The 21,926-nt window shown below is 41.2% G+C and overlaps 1 protein-coding gene across 1 annotated transcript in view; it reads right to left on the bottom strand.

Moving 5' to 3' along the window:
- EIF5B (eukaryotic translation initiation factor 5B) overlaps positions 1–19,922 on the bottom strand; it is a 34,891-nt gene extending 14,969 nt beyond the window's left edge. The window contains exons 1-9 of the mRNA XM_074535784.1: positions 19,788–19,922; positions 6,914–7,039; positions 6,736–6,823; positions 5,728–6,364; positions 5,043–5,263; positions 4,722–4,872; positions 3,025–3,123; positions 2,017–2,109; positions 467–550 (exon numbers count right to left, since the gene is read on the bottom strand). Coding sequence (XP_074391885.1) covers positions 467–550; positions 2,017–2,109; positions 3,025–3,123; positions 4,722–4,872; positions 5,043–5,263; positions 5,728–6,364; positions 6,736–6,823; positions 6,914–7,039; positions 19,788–19,822 — 1,534 coding nt within the window. The 5' untranslated portion in view covers positions 19,823–19,922. The remainder of the gene's footprint in view (positions 1–466; positions 551–2,016; positions 2,110–3,024; positions 3,124–4,721; positions 4,873–5,042; positions 5,264–5,727; positions 6,365–6,735; positions 6,824–6,913; positions 7,040–19,787) is intronic.
- Positions 19,923–21,926: the final 2,004 nt, after the last annotated feature.

Below are 21,926 nucleotides of genomic sequence, written 5' to 3'. Positions count from 1 at the left end.
ACACTTAACCTTCACACCATTTTATTTCCTCACTTCTTTGAAAACTTCTCGCAGGGGTACTGTCTTAGATGCTGCCAGATTCACATAATAAAAATACTACAGCTTTGAAATTGTTACTAGAGAAATACAATAGCAGGTAAAAGGTTTCCCTAAGCTCACAGAGATGGTTTAAGTACATATTAGAGAAGAGGATTTTTACTCCCATAACAAAGGACAAAAAAATTACAACCCATTTATTTTAGATAGTAACTCCACAGAAGAGTATTTCTAAAGGGTTGTCTTAAGCAGTATTTCCATGGCTTCTGAAAGCTCTGCTTTTGAGAAGAGGTTCTTCTATGTATTTATCATCATACTTACCTCAAAATTTATCTAACAGAGCAGAGGAAAAATCTAAGTAAAATATTGTTTTCTATAGAAACAGAAAACTTAACCAGAAAAAACATACATCTGGTATTTACATGCCCACCTTTCTCTGCATCTTCATCACTAACCATAGCTTCCCAGTCATCCAGACCTCCATCTTCTGTGTCATCTTCTTCCTCCTTTTCTTCTGAAACCAAGAAACCCAATACCGAAGTTAAAAAAGTCAGTCCAGCAAGATATAACATTTTTAGATGCCCCTTCTTTTGACATACTGACAACTGCAACTCACAAGTTTGCTCTTACCATAATTCTCTTGAAGTATCTCCACACTCCATAAGAAGATGCTGCATACTTAAAAAATAATCTCCAATTCTCTCCACAAAAATCATGTAGTGCTAGCATCTTTGCCTAAACAAACTTTTGTGGAAGAGACAGAAGACCTGCTCATCTAGTTCCTGTCTGCATATCATGCCAATGTCTGCATAATGCCTGCCACACAAACCTGCACCACAATCATGATCCTTGCAAGGAGTTGCCCAATTAACAGGCACCATGTGTAACAAAGTAGCAGAGAAATAAGAATATAAGTCACAGTAGAATTTTACCTAGCGAGAATATACAAATTGTCTATATAAAGGACACCAGGTGCCTTAACATAAATACATCATGGATTCTAGAAGCATTAAACATATTAATTCAGCAGGAATTTGGTTAGATTTATGAAAAGACTGCAGGTCTTAGTAAGACATGAATGGAAAAATGCAAACATACAATTGTCTCAAAAAGAGGCATTATATAACATGTTTGCTGCAGCACGTGTGCCATAAATTTCAGCTCTCTGAAATGAAGACTAAGCTCCACACTGCTAGAATATTAGCTAGGAACTAATGTTCTGCCAGTGAGCCCTTCTCTTAAGGCAATAGAATGGCAATCATGAATGGCCATCTTGTAATGTGGTGGGTTTTTTTTAGGTCAAGCTAGAATCACAGGACACATTCAGCTTTGTTTTCAAAAGCTGCACATTTTGTCAGTATTTGCCTGACTTAAGAAGGGTAAAAATTGAAACAGTCTCCTTGCAGAGAAAGAAGTCCAGTACAATGTGATTTTGACCAAGCAAGTACTGTGTATGGGCAAAGATGAGGGCAACCGTCTGATCAGCAAACTTGCTGATAACTCAGTTTCACAAGCTAACACACAATCTCTTCATTCAGCACCTGTGAAAGCAAAACGTGTGGCATAAAGAATACAATCACTGTGAATATTGCACTAGCAATTCTAAAAGCAGCATATTTCCTCCCTACCTTCACCTAACTGTCGACAAAGCAGACTTGTAAAAGCAAGTGACAAGTCAAGGGAACGAATAAGGCACTGAATGTGCTCATTTGAGGTAACTGATCAAGCTAATTGAACACTGGAGCTGAACACTGGAGTGCACCCAGAATAAGGAACCTTTACCACACTTGTTTTGAAGCTTCATGCCTTTTACTCCATAAAATTTCATCAATTCCTCCCATAAGAAAGGAGAAAAACAAGAAAAGGCAACTGCCTCAAGAAAAGATGGCCATTCAGCCCTATCCAGCAAGGTCCAATAACTATCATGCAGCACTGACACACAAGCTTAAATGTTTGGAATTTATTAGCATCACCACCAACCTGGATCTACAGGAAGAGGAGCCTCTTCTTTCACTGGTGTTTCCAGTTCTACGGCATCTTCAGCTGGGGAAGTTACCTCCACACTTTCTGCAACTGCAAGACAGGAAGTTGGTTGCTACATCCTTTCAGAGTGCAAATTACCTGACATTCAGACAGCTTCACTCCAGCTTATTTGGGAAACACTTGGCCTTCTAAGCAGTTGAACACATTTATAAGATAGGTCAGCTATTGACATTAAAAACTCCTCATTTTCTTTAAAAGACAAGAGAAAACTAAGTAATACTAGTGAACTACCCACACCTCCCCTACTGTTCCATTAAAAATGAAAACTAAAAAAAAAAAAAAAAGAAAAAATTAATGAATTAATGATATGATTCAGATAAGCACCATTTTCAATTCTTTACATAAATTCTTTACAAACACTCCATAAATAATAAGCAGGCATGTAACTAATGTCAAAAAAAAAAACACCAAGAAAAAACAGCTAAGTAAGAAATACACCTGAAATTTTTAAACTAAGGGTTAGGCTTGAGAAAAGCCACAGTAATTCCCTGGAGGAAAGTAACAAACCACAAAAGTAAAAAACTGACACGGTCAACCTACATCTACCAGTGCAATGAATTCCAAGGTTTCAAAAATGCAAGCTCCTTGAACTGCTCTGAACAACTTGCACCCAGGAGCTGAAAATTGGTTTTATATACCAGAAAGCAAATGAACAAACTGTCTCCAATTTAAAAGTACTAAAACTAGGATCAGTGTATTTTCATCCTGGGACAAACTCAGACTTAATTATAAGACACTATTATTTAAACTACTTTGCATTTGATGTACATATGCACACAAAGCACTCAACATCACATTTGTAAAAGGCCTTTACAACCTGTACATCCCCAACATTTAGAAAAACTAATTTCATTTTGGGGTTTAGATTAAGATCAGCTGATTTATTTTAGAAATAATTCCAGAAATGTGACTGATCAATTAGGTATCCCTATATGGAAACTACACCTTCTTTATTTTCTGGCTGCTGCTGCTGCTTCTTTCTCTTTTTGTCTTCATATATTGGCCTCTTCTTTGGCACAGAGTCTTTCGATGGCACTTCAACACCTGCAAAACAAAGAAAAACCTGTTAAAAAGAAAATCCAGATAATTAATAAACATAAACTTTGGTTTAAATAAGAACATGTTTTCAAACACTGGAAGATGGAGGAAGAAAGAGTAGAAAGCAGGTTCAATGCATATTTTATAATTTTTAAAAGTCTGAATTCAAAAGCTAGAAAACTTGAAAGAAGTATAGTTCTTCAGATACTCCTGAGTGCTCTCAAAAAGAAGTCAGATAACTGGAGGAAGGCAATGGCAATGAAACAAAAAATAAACGAAGCAATCAGATTCTACGGCTGTAGGTTTGAAGTTATCACAAACCTGCATAAAATGCCATGAACACAAATGTCATGATTAACAATTTAAGGTCTGCTATGTAAAAATTCATCTAAAACCTGTCTGCCAATAGTTTTAGTTTCAGACAATTTGGAGCAGTTCACAGGCAGAACTCTTCTTAAATGCTTAAGGTTATTCAGCAGATAACATTTTCCCTTTTGCTCTTAGGGAAGGTTTGTGTTTCTCAATTTGTTTTGTTTGTTCAGACTTTTGGGTTTTGATTTGTTTTTTAGTTTTAAGGGTTTTTTAATTGTACAATACTGATGGTTTCAGGTATTAAAATAATGCCAGGTTCAATTCACCAGCTTCATCTTTGCCTCACCAGGAAGTGGGTGCTGTAATACATGAAGGGATTCCATCAAAACCAGAAGTTTGGTGCGAAGACAAATTAAAAACTGATTTACTGCTGCACATTCAATTTTTTTTTTCAGTTTTTTTTTAATATTGCAAATCTGACAAAAATGCTGTTGTAGGGGCACAAACAGAAAGATACTACTAGCTACAGCAACAACCAAGGAGAAATAACCTTCATGTATGTTTAAGAGCTCCAAACATTTTATAAGCTATGAAGATTCCTACATTTCTACATCCACCTACCAGTAAAGTGTCAGATACTGTACTCTACAAATACACTCAGCTCCCACAAATTACTTTCTTTTTTTAGTCACAAACCAGTTACCAAGACCAATTTAGGACATTTTACTTACAACATATTGGACAATTTTACTTCATTCTAATGGAGACAGATTATATTTCACAGAAAAGCAGGAAAGCTCTTACATACTCCTGGCAAATCCCAGAGAAAAACAAATCTTCTCCATGGATTTCCCCATTGTTCCTGAAGCACAACAGTGCACTTGCCTAACTAAGCAGTGGAATTAATTCAAGATGCAGATCACCGGTCTAACAAGACCTTCAGCACAGCCCATGTGCTTTTCCTGGCCTTTAGACTGCACCACTTCTTTAAGTACTTTTTCCTAAGTTCCAAAAGTAACATCTTTAAACTGCAAGTAGACTGTATTAAAAAGCTGGATATCTAAAGTGTAAGACAAAAATACAGGCACTTAAATCTGCTTAAGAAATAAAGGGGAAGGGAGGGCACACACTGCCTTTCTCGACAACAGAGCAGCTTTACATGGAATCACTCAGTACTTGCCCTCCTAGCTCCAGGCAGAAAAATAATAAACACAGAGCCATAACGGATATAAAGTTTGGCTGGGGTTTTTGGTTCAGTTGGGTTTTAATAATTATTAAGGTCTACTGCTTACCCTGAGCTTGGAGTAGTTTAAGAGTAGCCTCTGCTCTGGCTCTGGCTTCTCGCTGAGCTTTTGTTAAAAGCTTTCCCTCTTTCTTCAAACGCTCCTTCCTCTCTTTTTCCTTCTGTTTCTTTCTTTCTTTTCTCTCTTGCTCTAATCGTTCCTAGAAAAAGAGAAATAAACATGCAGAAACCCTAAAGCATGCTTTACACAAAAGCTGCCCAAGCACAGTCTGTTCACAAGAGCATATTAAGGATTAATTCACTAACTGCACCAGCAAGCAGAGATTAAAGTTACTCCCTTATTTTATCACTGGAGTGAGAGATACAGTACCTCCTCTTTGCGCTTTGCTTCAAGTTCTTCCAGTCGTCTTATGCGCTCTTCCTCCTCTCTTTTGGCCCTTTCCTCCTCCTCTTTCATTTTAGCCAAGGCCTCTTGCATGGCTTTCACTGTGGCTTTACTGGGACCCTTCTTCTTCTCTTTCTCTTTTTCTTCTTTCTCACCTTTCTTTTTTTTCTTGTCTTTTTTCTTTTTGTCCCCCTCATTGTCATCAGCTACAGAAAGAAGAGGCATATCTTCAAAGACCTCAGAAATTTCAAAGATACTCTAAGTACAATTTACGTTTCAAATATGATAAATAACATCAAATGAGGAATATTTTCACTGGCTACTGCATAAACATTTCATAATGAAAACAATTAAACTCTCTTATGTCATGGCCTGAAGTCTTAAAGTATCAGAATAACAGGGAAGTGAAAAAGTACTCTTGCAACAGAGAACTGTAATCATATACTGTAATGAGAATTCACCATTTGGCTTGTTTTCTCACATACCTGAACAAACTACAGGCCAGAAAACACAGCCAGCTGTGAGCCAACACAGAGGCAGACAAGGCTACCAAATTTCTAATATTCACAATTCAAAATAAACCAACACACTAACCTCACTGCCTGACATCTCTCTGGCCTTATGAAAACTACAGTATTTAACTTAAAGTTTAAGAGACCACGTTACAAACCTTCTGTTCCTGCAGCAGTCTCTCCTTTCTCCCCTGTAACTTCAGGAGAAGCCTTCTCTTCAGCTTTTTTTAGCGATTCCTTTGGCTTTGCTGGTTCTTTACCACCTTCTAATTCCTCCTTCTCCTTCTGCTTCCTCAATTTGGCTTTTTCTTCTTCACGTTTTTTTCTTTCACGTTCTTTTTTTTCTGCCTTTTTCTGAGCCACTGTTTTTACTTTGAATGAAGGTTCTTCTTCATCATCCCCACTCTCTGCAGCAGGAGCAGACTTTGGCTTTTGGTTTTTCTTTTGTCCTTTCCTAGACTGGGAAACCTCATCTGATTCATCACCGCTCTCGCCTGCAGACACTCCTCCCCCACGCTCTTTGCTTTTCCTAATGTTAGTTTCATCTTCTTCTGACAAATCGTGCTTTTTATTTGACTTTTGAGTTTTCCCTTTGCTTTTCTTAAGTTGTGTCTCATGATCATCATCATCACTGCCAGAAAGCATGTCTTGTTTTGCTTTCTGAGTTTTTTTGGATTTTTTATCTTTATCTTCCACTTCCTCACTGTCATAGTCATTTTCCAGATTGGCTTTTTTATTTTTTCCTTTTCTTTTTTTATCTTGCTTTGATATGCTTTCTTCATGGTCATTTTCAACCTGGTAATTAAACAATTCAATAATCAGCCATGAAAATTACCTGCCATCATGAACTAAGCATTGAGATTGATCAAGAAAAACCTCTCTTATTGAGCACAAAGTTAGAAAGCAATAACTACTCCTGCTGAGTGTACCATACTTCAGTCCACAAGGAAGATTTATTCTGATTGGATTTCAATAGTTGTCAGCATGACTACATTTTTTTTGTGACTGACTTTTTACTATGAAAATATGATCAAATATAATTAAAAGACCATGCTAGCCACACATTTCACATAGGATTTCTACTACACTAGAAGTTCTCTGGGACAGAAGTATCTCATATTTTAATTATTTCCTATTAAAAAGCCCACCTCCCTCTCAGTGTTCACCTTTCCTGTAGAAGGCTGTTCCCTGTCAACTTTCCCTCCTTGCGCCTCTATTGACAGTTCCTCCAGCTCCTTCAGGATATCATCTTCACTAAAATAAGAAAGAAGTTAGGGCACTTAAGTAACTGAGTTTTTGGACAATGGAGTAAGATCAAGCAAGTGGAAAAAAACCCTAACTTACTCAAAATCTTGTTTCTTCTTCTCTTTTTTCTTTTTGCCTTTGGATTTTTGAGGCTCTTGATCCTTTGCAGCTCCAGCACCTTCTATCTCAGCAGCAAGGGCATCAATATCAATATCATCTTTTGCACTGAAATGAAGAAGGAAAGCAGGGTTATCAATAGTTCAAACATTAAGTTTACATAAGTAGAAGCCATTTGATTAAAAAAAATAAAAATTTCAAAATGCAAAATCAATCCTAAAACATATACAATGCAGGAAAAAATGCTCCACGTTTAACAAACGATTATGCACTGTTACCTTATTCCACTCAGCAGGAAGGGAAGGAAAAAACCTTCACACATGTGGTCTGCTTGAAGGGAGGTGGAACAATAAAACACATTCAGTTCTTGCAACCTCAGCATTGAAAGTTTAGCTGTGCAATTTGATGTAACTTCTTGGAAGAATGTAACTAGACTGTTTGCCTTTGGTCCTCCAAAAGAGAAGTTGTCTGGCCCTTCAATTCACCGGTGTCATTGATAGAAAAGCAGCCACCGCAATCGAAGTGTAAAAATAAAGCACAAATTCACAGCCAGGGGATATCCTACTACTTATCTGTTCCTTCAAACACCCTTTAGCAAACAAAAAAACTGCTGCATTTTTATTCAGCAAATAACTCACATTAACAGTTACCTCTGCCTTGCCATCAGACAAAAAATTTTATTATCTTTCAAGAAAAGAAGTCTCAGAGATGAACAGAGTTCAGCCTCAAGCCAGACTTTAAAGCATATAATAAAAAATACCAATGAAGCTGGCAAGCAATCATTTGTACCACTTGCCTTAGTATTACCTCTCTGAGGCCTAAAGAAAGTCAAACAAGGTTTTGTACAGGCATTTTACCTAATCACACTCACAGTACAGTTGTAAGAAAGGAGACTGATTTACTCCATGCTTCACACTTAGAGCTTCCATACGGAGATCAAAACTGGTCTGATGCTACTTCTATCACAACTTGCAATTTCAAAACCCATTTATTCAACAAGCTGTTAATATTTCATTTAACTGCCTCTTAGATAACTGGACAGAAAACTGTTGTTTTACAATTTCACTGTCCCATTTATTAGCACCCACTCAGGATAAATCAGCCAAAGGTTGACTCACCAAATAACCAAAACTATATCCAGAAAATAAGAGAAATAAATTGCTTCCAGATTCAGGACTTTCAACATATCAGCAAATTCTAAACTACCAGAGCTTCAGTTGTGCCAATTTATAAATCCAGAAGTTAAATCTTAATAAAGAAAACCAAGTATTTCATTAGTCAGCTACAGATTCTAAAATCCAGCAAGTCTAAGTTGCAGTTCTCTTTGCAAAAAGGAAAGGGCTGGATTCTTCTGCAAGTGAATGTTGATATATTAGGAATATGCAAGTTACCAAAAACTGTCCACATGTGACAACAGCACAACTAAGCAACAAAGTATGTCATTTCTTTAAAGGCCAAGATGGATTATTTGTATTTTTAAGATCTTATCTTTTCTTCTGGGTAGACTGGACAAACCAAATAAAAAGCTGCACAACAAAGAACCTCACAGTTCAGCACCTGTATTGCCAGAGATACTTTTAGTCAAGAGAAGAAAAAACACACCTAAAATACACCTAGGAACACTTCCTCATGTGCTCATTTGCAATACATTTGTCAAAAGAAATATCTCTCTCATTATAGTTAATGCAAGTTCTCTAATGTAATCCTCACCTTCCCCAAGAGAAAACACACATTTTGGCCATTCTCACCCTAAGATGATTTGCTGTTTCAGCAATTAAAGTGCATTTTAATAAGCAGTTTAATTGGCTATATATCAGGGCTAACAGCTAAAATAAAAATGCCACTCACTTCTATAGCTAGAATTAAAGCCCTAATGTCAGGCTAACTACATTACATCCAGGCCTACACACAGGCCCTTAAATTTGTTTTTGCATTGACTGCTGAGTATCAAGTTCATGAAGCTTTGCTTACCTTCCCTTCCTCTAGGAGTTAATGGAGGAGACTGAGTCATCCCCAAGCCTGAAGCAGATTTAAAGCACCAAACACGTGCTCTGCTACTGCTTCCTGCAAGGCTGCACTGCTCCCCTCACTACAGGATCTCAACCATGTGGATGTTCAGATGCCAAAGCACCAGGCCTTTACACAGCTCAGATTTCAAATGGAAATTACCAAGGCTGACTTTTCACAATGCAGCACAGCAGAAAGTTATGTCCAAAGATAAAACACACGGGTTTTTTGCTACAGGCAAAGAAGATGTCATATCTCATGTGCTATCTCATGTTCTCCAGGGTACAAGCTTTGAGAGGGTAAGGTTTTATTTGCTGTTAAATCAACTCACTTCAACCAGACTTTCAGGAAGAAAAGTTCTTTAGGGGAAAAAAAAACCACCTCAAACACTGAAAAGGCTATTTGACAGACATTAAGTTTTCACACCCACCAGCAAGAACAGTTTAGGAATAATAATAATATTAATTAATAATAATAATAATGATAATGATCACCCAGCTGTCACAACATCGGCATCAATGCAAAAGCCTTTCCAAAGTTGTCTTTCATTGTTTAGTTTCTGAAAAAATGGTCAATGGTTTTTGACCAAAAAAAAAAACCAACAAGCAAACAAACCAACCAACCAAAAAAATCCTCTTTACTTTCCACTACACTTTCATTTACTAAGAAGTGACAGAGCAAGCTTCAAGTATTTGAGCCTCAGTGAAGTAAGAAGTAAAATTAAGGCTGCATGCAATTATATATACAGCTATAACTCATAAGAGCTAACAAGTAAGAATATCATTGGAAACCTAAGGAATTCAAACACTGGTTTCCATTACTTTAAGTTTATTCCCACACTGATCTTGAATTTCTTTCACTTTTAAAACTCTAATAATATTCCACTAGGATTTAAGAAGAAAGCTGAAAAGAAAATTAAGAAGGTACTCCCCTCCACTCCTGGGAGATTCTTATTCCTTTTTATAGGGAACCACTACACTCAGACACATAACATGTATCACATTTCCTATGGCACTGTCAGATACACCATGGAACCTTTTCTTGTAAAGGCTTTTAAGCAGTCCCCCAACACACATTTCAGAAACCCAAACATTCTTTCAGGAACCTCCTTCTCCAAGATCTCCTAAAGGTCCCCATTCAGCCTTTACTAGGGTCCAACTCTAAGAGGGCTTGATAAAGGAACCTGAAAGGACTGGAATGCTCATGAGGTTTTCAATTTTGACCTCAAACTGCTTTTGTATGAAGACATCATACACAGATTTCACAGCCTCACTACCTTAGACCATTCAAGCCATAATGCTTTGGCACTTAAAAAAATCCCTCACATTTCCCCAACATAAGAGGCTCAAGGAGATCTGGAAAACAAAGTGCTACTGCACTGCAGAGATGGAGTCACTTCCCTGGATTTCCTTTGTCTTTGTTTCAGAGACGAAGCCTAAGCCACCTCTGTTATTCACATACTTTGATTTCAGCCTCTATTTTTGTTGCCAGATATAAAAAGAGTTTTGATACTGCTAAAGCAGCATTTCAATGCATTACATTACAGCAGGAATTAGGTGTGTGTACTTCACTTAAACCTAAACAAGCAGTTTTCAAAAAATGGCTGCAGACATTTTCCCACAGAGATCTGTGCCTAAGGTAGGGCAAAATTCTGCAGTGGGAAAATACAAGTCACATTAATTAAAAGAGAGCAGTAATCATTAACATGTACACAGAGATCACTATATTTCATATATCAAACAAAATATTTTTCTTTAGAATTACATCACTAATCAAAAAGAAAGTGCTCATCATTTTCCCTACACAGTTTCACTGCCTTTTGCCATTTAAGCAAGATTAGTTATGTAAATCTTTAAAATAGCACACAGAAACATTTACATACTTTATACTGAAAAAATATTTCCCCTTAATGCCCTAGAAGCTACATTAAGAACTCTACTGTTTCCCAAAAGGGTTTCAGTACAGGTTGTCTGCACAAACCAGTGAACACCTGTATTACATGGGAGAATCCACTTAAGGACAGATTCCTGAATATTCACTGGGTCACAAGTTAAAAGGTGTCCTAACACAACACTCTGTACAAAGCTAGGATCAAATATTCCCACACCATCCCAAGTAAGTGTTTGGAGATTTTTAAGATGGACATAGGGAACAGAAGAAATTCAGTAACCTAACTCACACAAACAAAGCATCAGATCAGGCCAGTAACAGAAACTGATACCCAAAACACAACCTAGGTTGCTCATGTTAAACAAAAATGTTCAACAACAAATAAAGCTACAATTCCAAATCCTGCCTATAAGTATTAAATTTCTTTCAGTGGGAAGAATAAACCAGCTAGGAAATAAAAGAGCTGTCACCTACCACTGCTCAGTCAGATGTACAAAGACATCCAGTAGCTCTGCTATTTATAAGATCCCACACAGTTGCAAGCTATTGAGTCAGAAAAGGGAAAAAAAATCTTGTGACTGATAGATGCACAGTCCGTAGAAAAAAAGCCAAAACCTCTGCTGTGTTCCTCTTGCTGTTACAGCAAGGAAACAGCATTAAAGACTAGGAACACACTTCAAAAACAAACCAACCAACCCCTCAGCTAATACATCACATCTGCCAAAAAATACTAAAAACACCTTAAGGTGTTTGGTTTATTTTATCTGAGGGAGTGTTTATTTTTCTTTAAAAACACGAGAAACAAGCACAGTTTTGGATGGAGTTCTTTTTCTGATGCAATAGCCTGCAACAACCAGAACCTAGAAATTCCCTGGGGAAGCCATCTGGATACCAGAGTTGACCTAAACACAAACTCTGATTTACAGATACTGAAATTAACATTAGTCCTAGTTTTCGCATTCTAAGGTTTACTCTAGTCTTTTACAGGCATGCTTTGCATTTTGGTTTCACCCTTCACCCCTCACACAGTGAAGTTGACAGTTTCTAATACTTGTTCACAATTAGCAAGATTTATTTTTAAGTTCTGAAGTTCCACCATTTCTTTCAGTCAACAATATTACAGGTGTTTATCAGTGCACCACTCCCCAGAACAGAAGCTGTCATGCTCCAAATCAAGATTTAAACCTACAATTCTCAAATAACAAAAAATATCAATGTTCCCTAATAAAGTACATCAGAACAGTTACAACTACATTTCAACTATTTATCACTTCTCTCTTCCATGGAAGGTTAAAAACTTACTTCAAGTACTGACATAATTAATATATTCATCATTAGGGATTTTCATAGTGTGAACCTGCCATACCTAGGACAGATCCTGTCTGCAACAGAATCTCTGTAACAGATGTAGGCATGGAAATCTGAAAGACTTCCTCAGCACTGCCCAGGAATACAAAGCCAAATGCAGGAAGACAGTACTACAGCTATTGAAATAAGAGTTCATAAGCTTTTATCATTTACTTTGCTCAATGAACTTCTGCAGCTAAAATGCATAATTGCCCTTCCTTGCCAAACAAGCTCTTCCAGCTTTCCCTGCTGGTTCTAGTGCAGGAAAGCCTGACCAAGAGCATTCACAGACTCTCCAATAACAGACAAGCTCATTACATTAGCAAGACCACCAGCAAACATGCATGTGTTCCTCCCATGCTTTCTTAAAGCCACACACAGTTAGGACTTCCAGTACACTTATTACAGCACCTACAATACATATCCCCAACAGAGGAAAAACTTCATTATAAACAGGCACTGTGCAGCTACACAGGACAGAGATGGAATCCTGACCAGGCAGCAGAGATAAAGGGCAAAGAAAAACTACCAATCCAGTCAGGAACAGAAAGAGTAGAGCAACAGATTATACAAAGGAGCTGAGCTGCCCTCATTCATATTGATTTTACTGTATTGAAATTAGGTGAATGAAACTGCGGAAAATAAATGGAAGAATTCAGCTTAAAATGAGACAAGCCCTAAACTACTGGAAATCCAACTTCCAGCTTTGCAAACAAAGTTGACAGGATAACGCTGTCCTGCTGAAACAAAATTTAAGTGTACACACAGACTAAAAAACTACAAGCACTTTTTGATCCATTGCACTGAGCAACACAAATATGATTACTTATGCTTGCCTTCATCTTACAGTGAGCATGCTAACTTAAATCATGCTAAAAATCTCTTACTTAGGATTGGTTTTCAGCTGTCTTTGTTAAGGTGAAGTTGAAACATAAGAGAACACTGTACAATTAAAACCAGACTGAAACAAAGAAACTGAACTTTCATGTGCAAGGGGCAGAAGAGTCAGCAAGCTGACACAGCAGGAAAGTTGCATCACTGCTGTGAACTCACTGCCCACATTCCTGCATAATCAGAAGACTCATTTTTGCTGAGGCAACCTTGGAGATATTTCATCAGTTGCATTACACGAGCTCTTCTAACCACCTTCAAAAGAACGTCACTGTCATTAAGTAATTTTCTTTGCTTAAGAAAAAAAGTCCTTGACCTTCAAAAAGACTGAAGAGAAGCTGAACCATTACATTACATAAACACATCTCTTTCCATGTGTTTGGCTTTGCACTAGTTTTAAACCAAGTAAAACTAATACCTCTAGACAGATCATTGTTTCCCTAGAGTACCTTATCCATCCTCCACATATATGAGCCATAAACCCAGTAATAAGATGCATTTCTAAATACAAGATTATCCAAAACCAGCAAGTTACCAATGCTGAATGACGTACTTGCAGCTGTTTGCACCTGTAGTATTAAGATTATTTGAAAGACAGAATGCTAGCTCAAGTTCTTCTAGAGCACCTGGTTTAAACAGTGCCAAAGCATAAGCCATTTTGGAAGTAATCATTTAATTGTGCTAAACCTCACATCACCAACTTGTTCTTTAAGTGGGTTATGAAATGAAAAATGCAGGCATCTGCTGGCTCAGCAAGGCTATTCAAAACATGAAAACAAAGCCCTGGCCTTTTTCTCATTTTGGCCTATCAAAGTACATCAACACCACAAGCTTCTTTTTTGGTTTTGTTTTTTCCTCTACTGAAAACATTTAACTTATATTTGACTGAGAGAGTTTGAAATTCAGGAAAGAAAGAACTGTGCTCCTTTCTCAGCCCAGAAAATGAAGGAGTGTCCACGTGAGTACCAGCTACACAACCCACCAGTGCTGCTTAAAGAATAAAAATAAAATTTCAGCCCCAGAAATAGGGCACCCTCCTCTTGCCTCTTCCTCACACTAAGGTGTAGGGGAGGGAAGAATTTACTTCCTTGCCCATTCCCAGCCCCATTTTCCCCTCTTATCAGCTCAGGCAAGCCTGTGGCCACAAGTGCATGCAGAAAACCCTTTTTGGGCAGCAGATGAAAACACACCCCTGGTTTGTGCTGCGGGCCCAAAAGCACTGAGTGCACTGCAAGGGAAGCAGGAACACCACAGGGCCTGCATGTCCAGCAGCCCAACTGAACTGAGTTTCACTCGGAACTACACCTTTGTGATTGTTCATAGGGGAAGGAAGCTGGTGAAGCCACCTAATTACATGAGAGAGCAAGGAAGTAAAATCTGACTAAAAGGGTAATTGCTTTTCATTCAAGCTCCCAAGACAACGATTCCATTATTAATATTAAAGAGTCATGCCTTCTCTTTCAAGTTTGGCTGGGGGAAAAGAGTGGCATAACTATCAGCTAAGCAAAACCTTCTGAAGAAAAAGATAGAGAACTACACCTTTAACCCAAACAGATTCTAGAAAAATAAGAAGTCTCTTTTATATAACCCAGATTTAAAAAAAAGAGAAAAACACCAAACCAAATGAGCAATAAAAAAGGAAGAAAAATTCATCAAAGAAAAAAAAAAAGCACAAACCACAACCCCACAACCTAGAATTCCCATTTAAACAAAGATATAGCAAAACTTCAAGATAAAAAGCTTCTCTTCATGGTTCAGTTTATGTGTTTGTATCTCAAGAGAATAAGATGACTAAAAGCATGGAATATGAAACACTAAGTAAAAAACTAGCATTCGGTCTTCCCTGAACAAGTTCTTTTGGTTTTTGTTTTGTTTAAGAAAGGTGCAAAGACAACAGAAACTACCACCAAGTTCAGTGTTTCACAACTTCCACATCCTACATATCTCACTGTATAAAATCAAAACACATCACAAAAACACCATTGAAAACAACTTCAGAAGTACACTTTACATTGCCCATAATCCTGAAGAGCAAATGATGCTCACCTACATGAACTGTAATTAAAACCAATACCTCATCTTACAGCATGTATTTAAAGAAACACGTTTCAGGCTTTCAGAAGTCTCCAGAGAACTGAAACAACAGGTTCTGCAATTCCCAGTGGCTTGCACTGTACTATTGTCATACTTTTCATGAACAGTAGTTACACATGAGATTTAGATGCCACCATGAAGATAATGAAAAGAATAAAGATTTCCACAAGAAAAGCTGCTTCTTACAGTCTCCCTAGTGTAGTGTAGTGGTTTTTGGTTTATGCTGCTCTTACTGCAAATATTTCATGATCCTTATAGACTTTTTACAATGATGCTTTGCTTTAAAATAAAATCCAACAAGTATATATTGTTTTCTTGTATGAAAAGCCCTAAGTTTGGGGGAAACAGAAATACACATTTGCATAGAACAGAACAACAAATTTCTGTAATGGTGAATTTATTTTGCATTATTTTACTCCATCTTTTAGTACAAAATCTTCCAGATGAAATTGGAAAAACAGGGATTTCAAGGGTTTATCAGCTATTGTCCTTGATGGAGCTGCAGAAACCTTTGCTTGTGGAATTATTTTTGAGAAGTAGATAACTTGCAGTGACACTGGTGTACAGAATGTTTCCAAACTCTGTTCTAGCCTTCACAGAACCTCCCCACACAACATTGAGAAGATTTTATTTAACACACTAATAGAAAAGGAACCAAACAGAGTGACAAGTAGACAGTACCAGATAAAATACACAGCATCAGTAAGAGTTATTTTAGCAGCTCTGTTCACTCTGGGCTGCAGAATCACAGCCAGCACCTGTAATTTCCAAAGCAATAGGCATGAATGATCAGAGTGGAATGCCTAGGCAACAGGTCACATTATTAAAGGGCAGAAGAATAAACACAGCTAAACACTACCTACTGAAGCTAAGAAAAACTATTAAGAGAAAAAGAAGGTGACTTGAAGCTGGGAGAAGAGGACAAACACATGACAAGCTAACACCTTCAAAGGGAAAGATCCATATTCTAGGCAAGCAATAATCTGTAACATAGAGTACACAGCACGCTCACTAGGAAGTCTGCAGCAGCAATTTGTGGCTCAGATTCAAAGCAGAGTTCTGTAGTTTATAACAGCCTTTCTTCACAAACATTAAAAAAAATCCTAACTAAATTTCAAAGACAGTAGGATGGAACCTTGACATACCTTCTGCTGTTACACCATATCAAAGAACCAAAGCATAACAGCCCTCCCAAAAGGAGCTAGACTATACATCAGAGAACCTGCTCTTCAATTAGAAAAGCCTGAAAACTCAGATCTCTCATATTTTTATTGAAATATTTCCCATGAAACTTCATTTGAAAATGAGTGATCACCACAAACACAAAAATTTTGAAGAGGAAACAATTAAAGCAACTTCCCTATTCAGGCTTAGGAGCTATTTTTACCCAAGACACTCTCCACCTTTAGAAAGCACCTAACACACCACAGTCACCATGTATTGGACCATTCTAGATAAATATATTCTCAGTGGCAGATGCACAGCAGCAGGAGGCACTAACAGAGCTGCAGAAGGGCATAACAGAGGTGCTGGCATAGTACAGATTTGTTGTATAGATTTGCAGTGTTTTCATAACAGGCTACAGTCCTGCCTTTCATTCTTTTCCTGCTCATCACAGCTATCATCTCACTCAGGGTCTGATTACACAAACAGGTGTAAGTACATAGGGACAAAATTCATCCTCAGCCTCATTTCCCCACACACATCAATACCTATTGCTGTGACCACCACCATACTCAGCAGAAACAGGGCACGAGGAAACTCCACTACAGAAGTCAAATGGGGCTGAGGGGAGAAAAGCAGAGTAAAGATTAATTGTACCTTACATAATCTGTCTCAGTGTGTCAAGCAGAAAATCTCCTTCCTGTCACCACATGGATTCTCAAACAAATATTCACAGCATAAACATAACCACCTGCACCTTCCCACATGCTTCCTCTGCACTAGGAGTTGTGCCCATGAGCTGCCACACACTTTGGGAGCTGCAGCGAACAAGGATATAAGGGACTGTACCTGCAACATAACTGCAAAAGGAGGGAATAAACAATGGCACAGAGCTGAAAACACAGCAAGCAAATCCAACTGGAAGCCTCTGATTACACAGGGCCATTCCTCTCTCACTTTACAGAAATGGAGGGGAGACTGATGGGGGATTTTGGAACTCCAAATTCAAGCCACAGATGCAAACATGCAGTGCATCTTCTCTCCCAGGGGAATGTGACTTCACAAGGATGTTACCTAGAACCAAGACCCCCAGGAAATGAAAGTCACCTCTGCAGGTAACACCTGCTCCAAAACATGACTGGCCTTCCAGGTCCATCCTCACTTCCATCCCTCAAAGGCCCTGCTACAAACCACAGCCAGTGTATCCATCCTGTCCTGTTTTCCCAAACACATGCCTGTTTGTACTGTCCCACACCCCCCCTCTCCCTGCCATAGCCCTGTCACTGCTGGGAGCAATTACTGAGCTCAGTACCACACTGGCAAGACTTGGGACTAAAGCCTGTCAAGGCTTACTTTGGCTGAACTCCTGACCTGCTGCAACTGTTCCTTCATTTAGCTGTGACAGCAGTTTCTCCCATTAACCAGGTGCCCATGCCCCACTGGTGCTATGCTGTTTACCTGGGCGTGCTGCAAGCACAGTTTCATATAGCATCAGTGACAAACAGGCACTGCACAGAATGAGAGAATCACAAGGCCACAACAATAATGCAGTGTAGAGAAATGCAGGCCTGGAATGGGAGCAGTGGCCTTGGGAAGGGAAGGCACAGGACACAGCAGGCACAGGCACATGTGATAAACAGAGATGGCTTCTACAGACCCAGCACAGGACGCCCCACAACTTGAGAGACACTGGCTAAAAGAAACACAGACCTGAACAAAATTGGCTTTAGGGATAACAAACAAGAAAGAAATAGTATTTAATACACAGTGCCTTTCTCTTATTTGGATGGACTATGGAGCTAACCAATGGTGGTAGCTAACCACAGAGCTTCATGGAATAACCAGTGAAGAGCAAAGCACATAAAACAATCCCAAGTGGATCCCAGAGCGAGGAAGATGAAAGCACAACCATGAGCAATCACACAGAGCCGGTGAAGGACACCTGATGCTGACAGCTCTCTGTATCAGCTCACACCAGCACCAGGATGAAACCACCGACCTTAGGACTTGGCAACAGGGAGCACAACTACTGTAACTGCACCAGTATTCTTTCTTTTTTGCAGCACTAAGATCTGATGTAATAATAATTAGGCTCTCAAGATTTCAACTATTCTAACAAGAAATTCTTGACCTTTTCTTTAAGGTATGCTTCCCTTTTTAGACATTTTGTGTCCACATGCCCACACCAGAGAGGCCTGTGCTCAGTAATTCACACAGAGAATGAAGAGAGAATGAATATCCAGCAGGAACCAAGACTCTCAGTGCTCCCTGCACACCAGCCACTACCCCTGAAACAGCCCCAAGAAGTAGAGTTTCAGTACCCAAAGGCTTTTCCATGCATTTGGCATCTACCAAACTGCATACAAAGATGGGCACTAGGTCTTCTTTCCTTTAGAGCACAAATGTCCAACCATTCCCTCTTCTTTCTCAAGTCACACTCAACTCACCTCCTCACCAGAGCTGCTCCCTCCTCACCAGAGCTATTCCTGTCAAATACAGCTCGTGAAACAAGCTGATAACGATACTAAAAAGCAACACATATGGTATGGCAAAAGGCATCAGGAAAAACAGACAGAAAGGAAAATACCTCACTGAGAAAACACTCATTACCCAGAAAGGACCCGGTGAAACTGAAACAGTTTGTGATACAGAGTAACAGCCTTAAGTAAGCATCAATACATGCTTAAGCAATAAGTTCTCAAAGATGAAATAGTATTTTGTGACACAGCTGTCATGGGGAGAACTTCCAGAGGAGAAACACTTAATGTCTCAAAGAAAGAACGTTGTAGTTTCTAGTTCATACACGTTTAAAAATATCAGTTTTCATTTCGCTACCTGTCACTATTAAAAACTAAAACCAATCTTTGAACTTATTGTTTCTTTGTATTATCACTCTATAGTGACAAGTAAAAATACATTTTTTCCTGCTAGTGTATATATACACAATGTCATTCGGTCAGCATTCCATATGGTTAATACCGCTGCCTTCATAGGAAACTCTTCGACACAAAAAAGTTCACAGATGGGGCATTGTCCGCGACGATACGAATACAGCGACAGAGGGGACTCTCTTATCATCCAACCACTAAAATATCCAACATTTTCATTTATTAGGCAAGCGCACGAAACGTGTAGATATGAGTGTCACAGCACGATCTATGGCACTAACGCCCAGTGAGAGATAAAAAATAATTAAGAAACCCACATTTGAATCACTTCAGTTGCACTAAGCAGCTATTTTCCAGTTGGAAATCGAGCTGCCTGCCCCTTCAGGGACAAACACCCGCACGGCCAGGCCGAGCCGGGCCTGGCGCGCCCCGCCTGCGATGAGGCCGCGAGCCCCGGCCGGGCCCGGCGCCTGACTCAGCGCCGTGTGGGCCGTGTCACGGCGCCGCGGGCGGCCCGGCGCGGGGGTCCCTGCGGCGAGGCGGGGGAACGGGAGGGGGTTCCCCGGATCCCTCACCTCTCCTCGCTCCGGTTCTTCTGCTTCTTGCCCATGGCGGCGGCACCGGCGCGCGACCCCTCAGCGCTGACCGCGCGCCGCCCCGCGCGCCGCCCCGCGCATATGGCACCGCCGCGCGCCGCGCACGCGCCCGCCCCGCCCCCAGCCCCGCCCCGCCCGCGCCGCGAGCCTCCGCGCGCCAGCGCCCCCTGCCGGCCGGAGGGGGAACGGGCCCGGCCCGGCTGCTCTCGGGCGCTCCGGACGCCGAGCGGCCGCGAGAAACCGGCCTTGTTCGCCTCACTTTGGACTTTGGGCAGCCCCCGGAAAACGTCTGAGTGATGCCCCGAATCTTGTAGCTTCCCTCCTGGTCCTCAGGCAGCCTCGGGAAATGTCTAAATGATGCCCCCAGTCTGCAGTTTCCCTCTAGCCCTCCTGCCTTTCCAGGGGCCCCACGACGTCCGGGCAGGATTGTGGCCCGTTTGGCCATGAAACCTGACTGATAGTCAAAATGAACACGTTTGAAAAGTTTTACCTGGAGGCAAATGGGATAGTTCAGCCAAAGTGGGGGAATGAAGAGGCTAAGGGGAGGTTTTCATGGAGCAGGTCAGCAGTACAGTGACCAGGGAGTCATTTTGGTGAGGGACACGCCCGGGACGCGTCCCCCAGCCCTCCACGGGGCTCTGCCGGTCCGTCACCCCCAGCACCTCCCCGCCTACCTGGTAGGCGAAGTGTAACCAGTGTGCCGTCTCCCCTGAGGTGACTGGCCTTCTACCTAGCAGGGGGGCCTAAGAGACAGCAGAGTTTATGGCAGACGCCTAATGGAGCTCCCTCCAGGCATTTAAAGTACGGTAATTCCCTCCCCGCTGCCAGATTTCCTCAGTGCACAATGCTTTCCCTCCCACTCCCCTCCACGGAGCCCAGGGGGCAGGTGCTGCCCTCTCTCACAGGAGGAGATGGCCGATGTTCGCAGAGACAGCGAGGAAGCGAGGCAGCAAGCACCGAGTATTGGGGCGGAGGGGCTTCAGGAGCGACCTCACCTTCTTGTGGCCACTTTCCTCCGGAGCAAAGCAGGATGGAGCAGAAATAACAACGCTCACAGGCAGCACAGACATCATTTCATGTATTTATTTAATAGGCATTGAGAGCTACACGTGTTCTGTTGTTGTCATCACCCTGCCACCCTAACTCCTTGGGTCGACAGAGCAAGGCTCACTGTTCTCTACACCTTTCAGCCTCAAGATCACCACCTCCATATTGCTTCGCTCCCTAGCACCCCGACTTCTTACCTCCCTTTGCCTTTATACAGCTGTAGCTCCTTATCAGTCTCTCCCACCCACTCTCCCAGCCCACTGCAGATAAGGCCGAGTTTATCTTCCCACCGCACCTTCCCCGTCTTCGCACTTCAGTACCGGGGAGCCAGATTTCCAAGAAAAAAGAAAGCAGAACACGCGGGTTGCGTTTTGGGTTTTTTGGGGGGATTGGTGGTTTTGGGGTTGTTGTTGTTGCTGTTTGCTTTTCTTAAAAAAAAAAAAAAAAAAAAAAAAAAAAGAAAGACACGCTTTAATATCCCATTATTTATATGAGCGGATCTTCCAGCGCACTTGCAGAAGAAGCAAAGAGACGGCGAACCGCGGCTGCCGGCACAGCCCGGTTCTCGGTGAGCCCGCCGGGGCTGCGCAGGCCCCGCAGCGTGACTTACCTCACGCCATCGCTCCGGGGACCGCCACAGGCCCGCCGGGGCCTCACGCACACCCCCGAACAGGAATCCCCCCAGAGCAGCGGCGGGCACCGCCACCATCTCCGCTGCAGGCGCCAGAGCCGCCTGCGCGAAGGGAAACTGCCTTGGGGAAGGGGTCGTGCGCTGCCCCGCCTCTCGCGGCTAAGCTCTGCCCCTCGCAAGCACGGCGGGAGAGGAACCGCAGCGCCCCAGCAGGCGGGTGCTGCTGGCGGAGGCGGGGACACCTCGGGGCGGAGCTGCGGAGGGTGGGATCCTCCCCCAATCCGCGGCTCCCACCCGCAGGTGCGGCCTATACACACACATACGCACGCACGCACGCACGTACGTACGTACCCAGCACGGGGCGCACGCGCGCTAGCGGGGCGCGGGCCCGCGGGCAGTCAGCGCGTCGGGGACAGTTCCGCGGGTGCGCGCGCGGCCTC

This window comes from Zonotrichia albicollis, chromosome 2, assembly GCF_047830755.1.
Source record: "Zonotrichia albicollis isolate bZonAlb1 chromosome 2, bZonAlb1.hap1, whole genome shotgun sequence".
Lineage (NCBI taxonomy): Eukaryota > Metazoa > Chordata > Aves > Passeriformes > Passerellidae > Zonotrichia > Zonotrichia albicollis.
The sequence above is the reverse complement of the archived record's forward strand: the minus strand, read 5'-3'. Positions and strand labels throughout refer to the sequence as shown.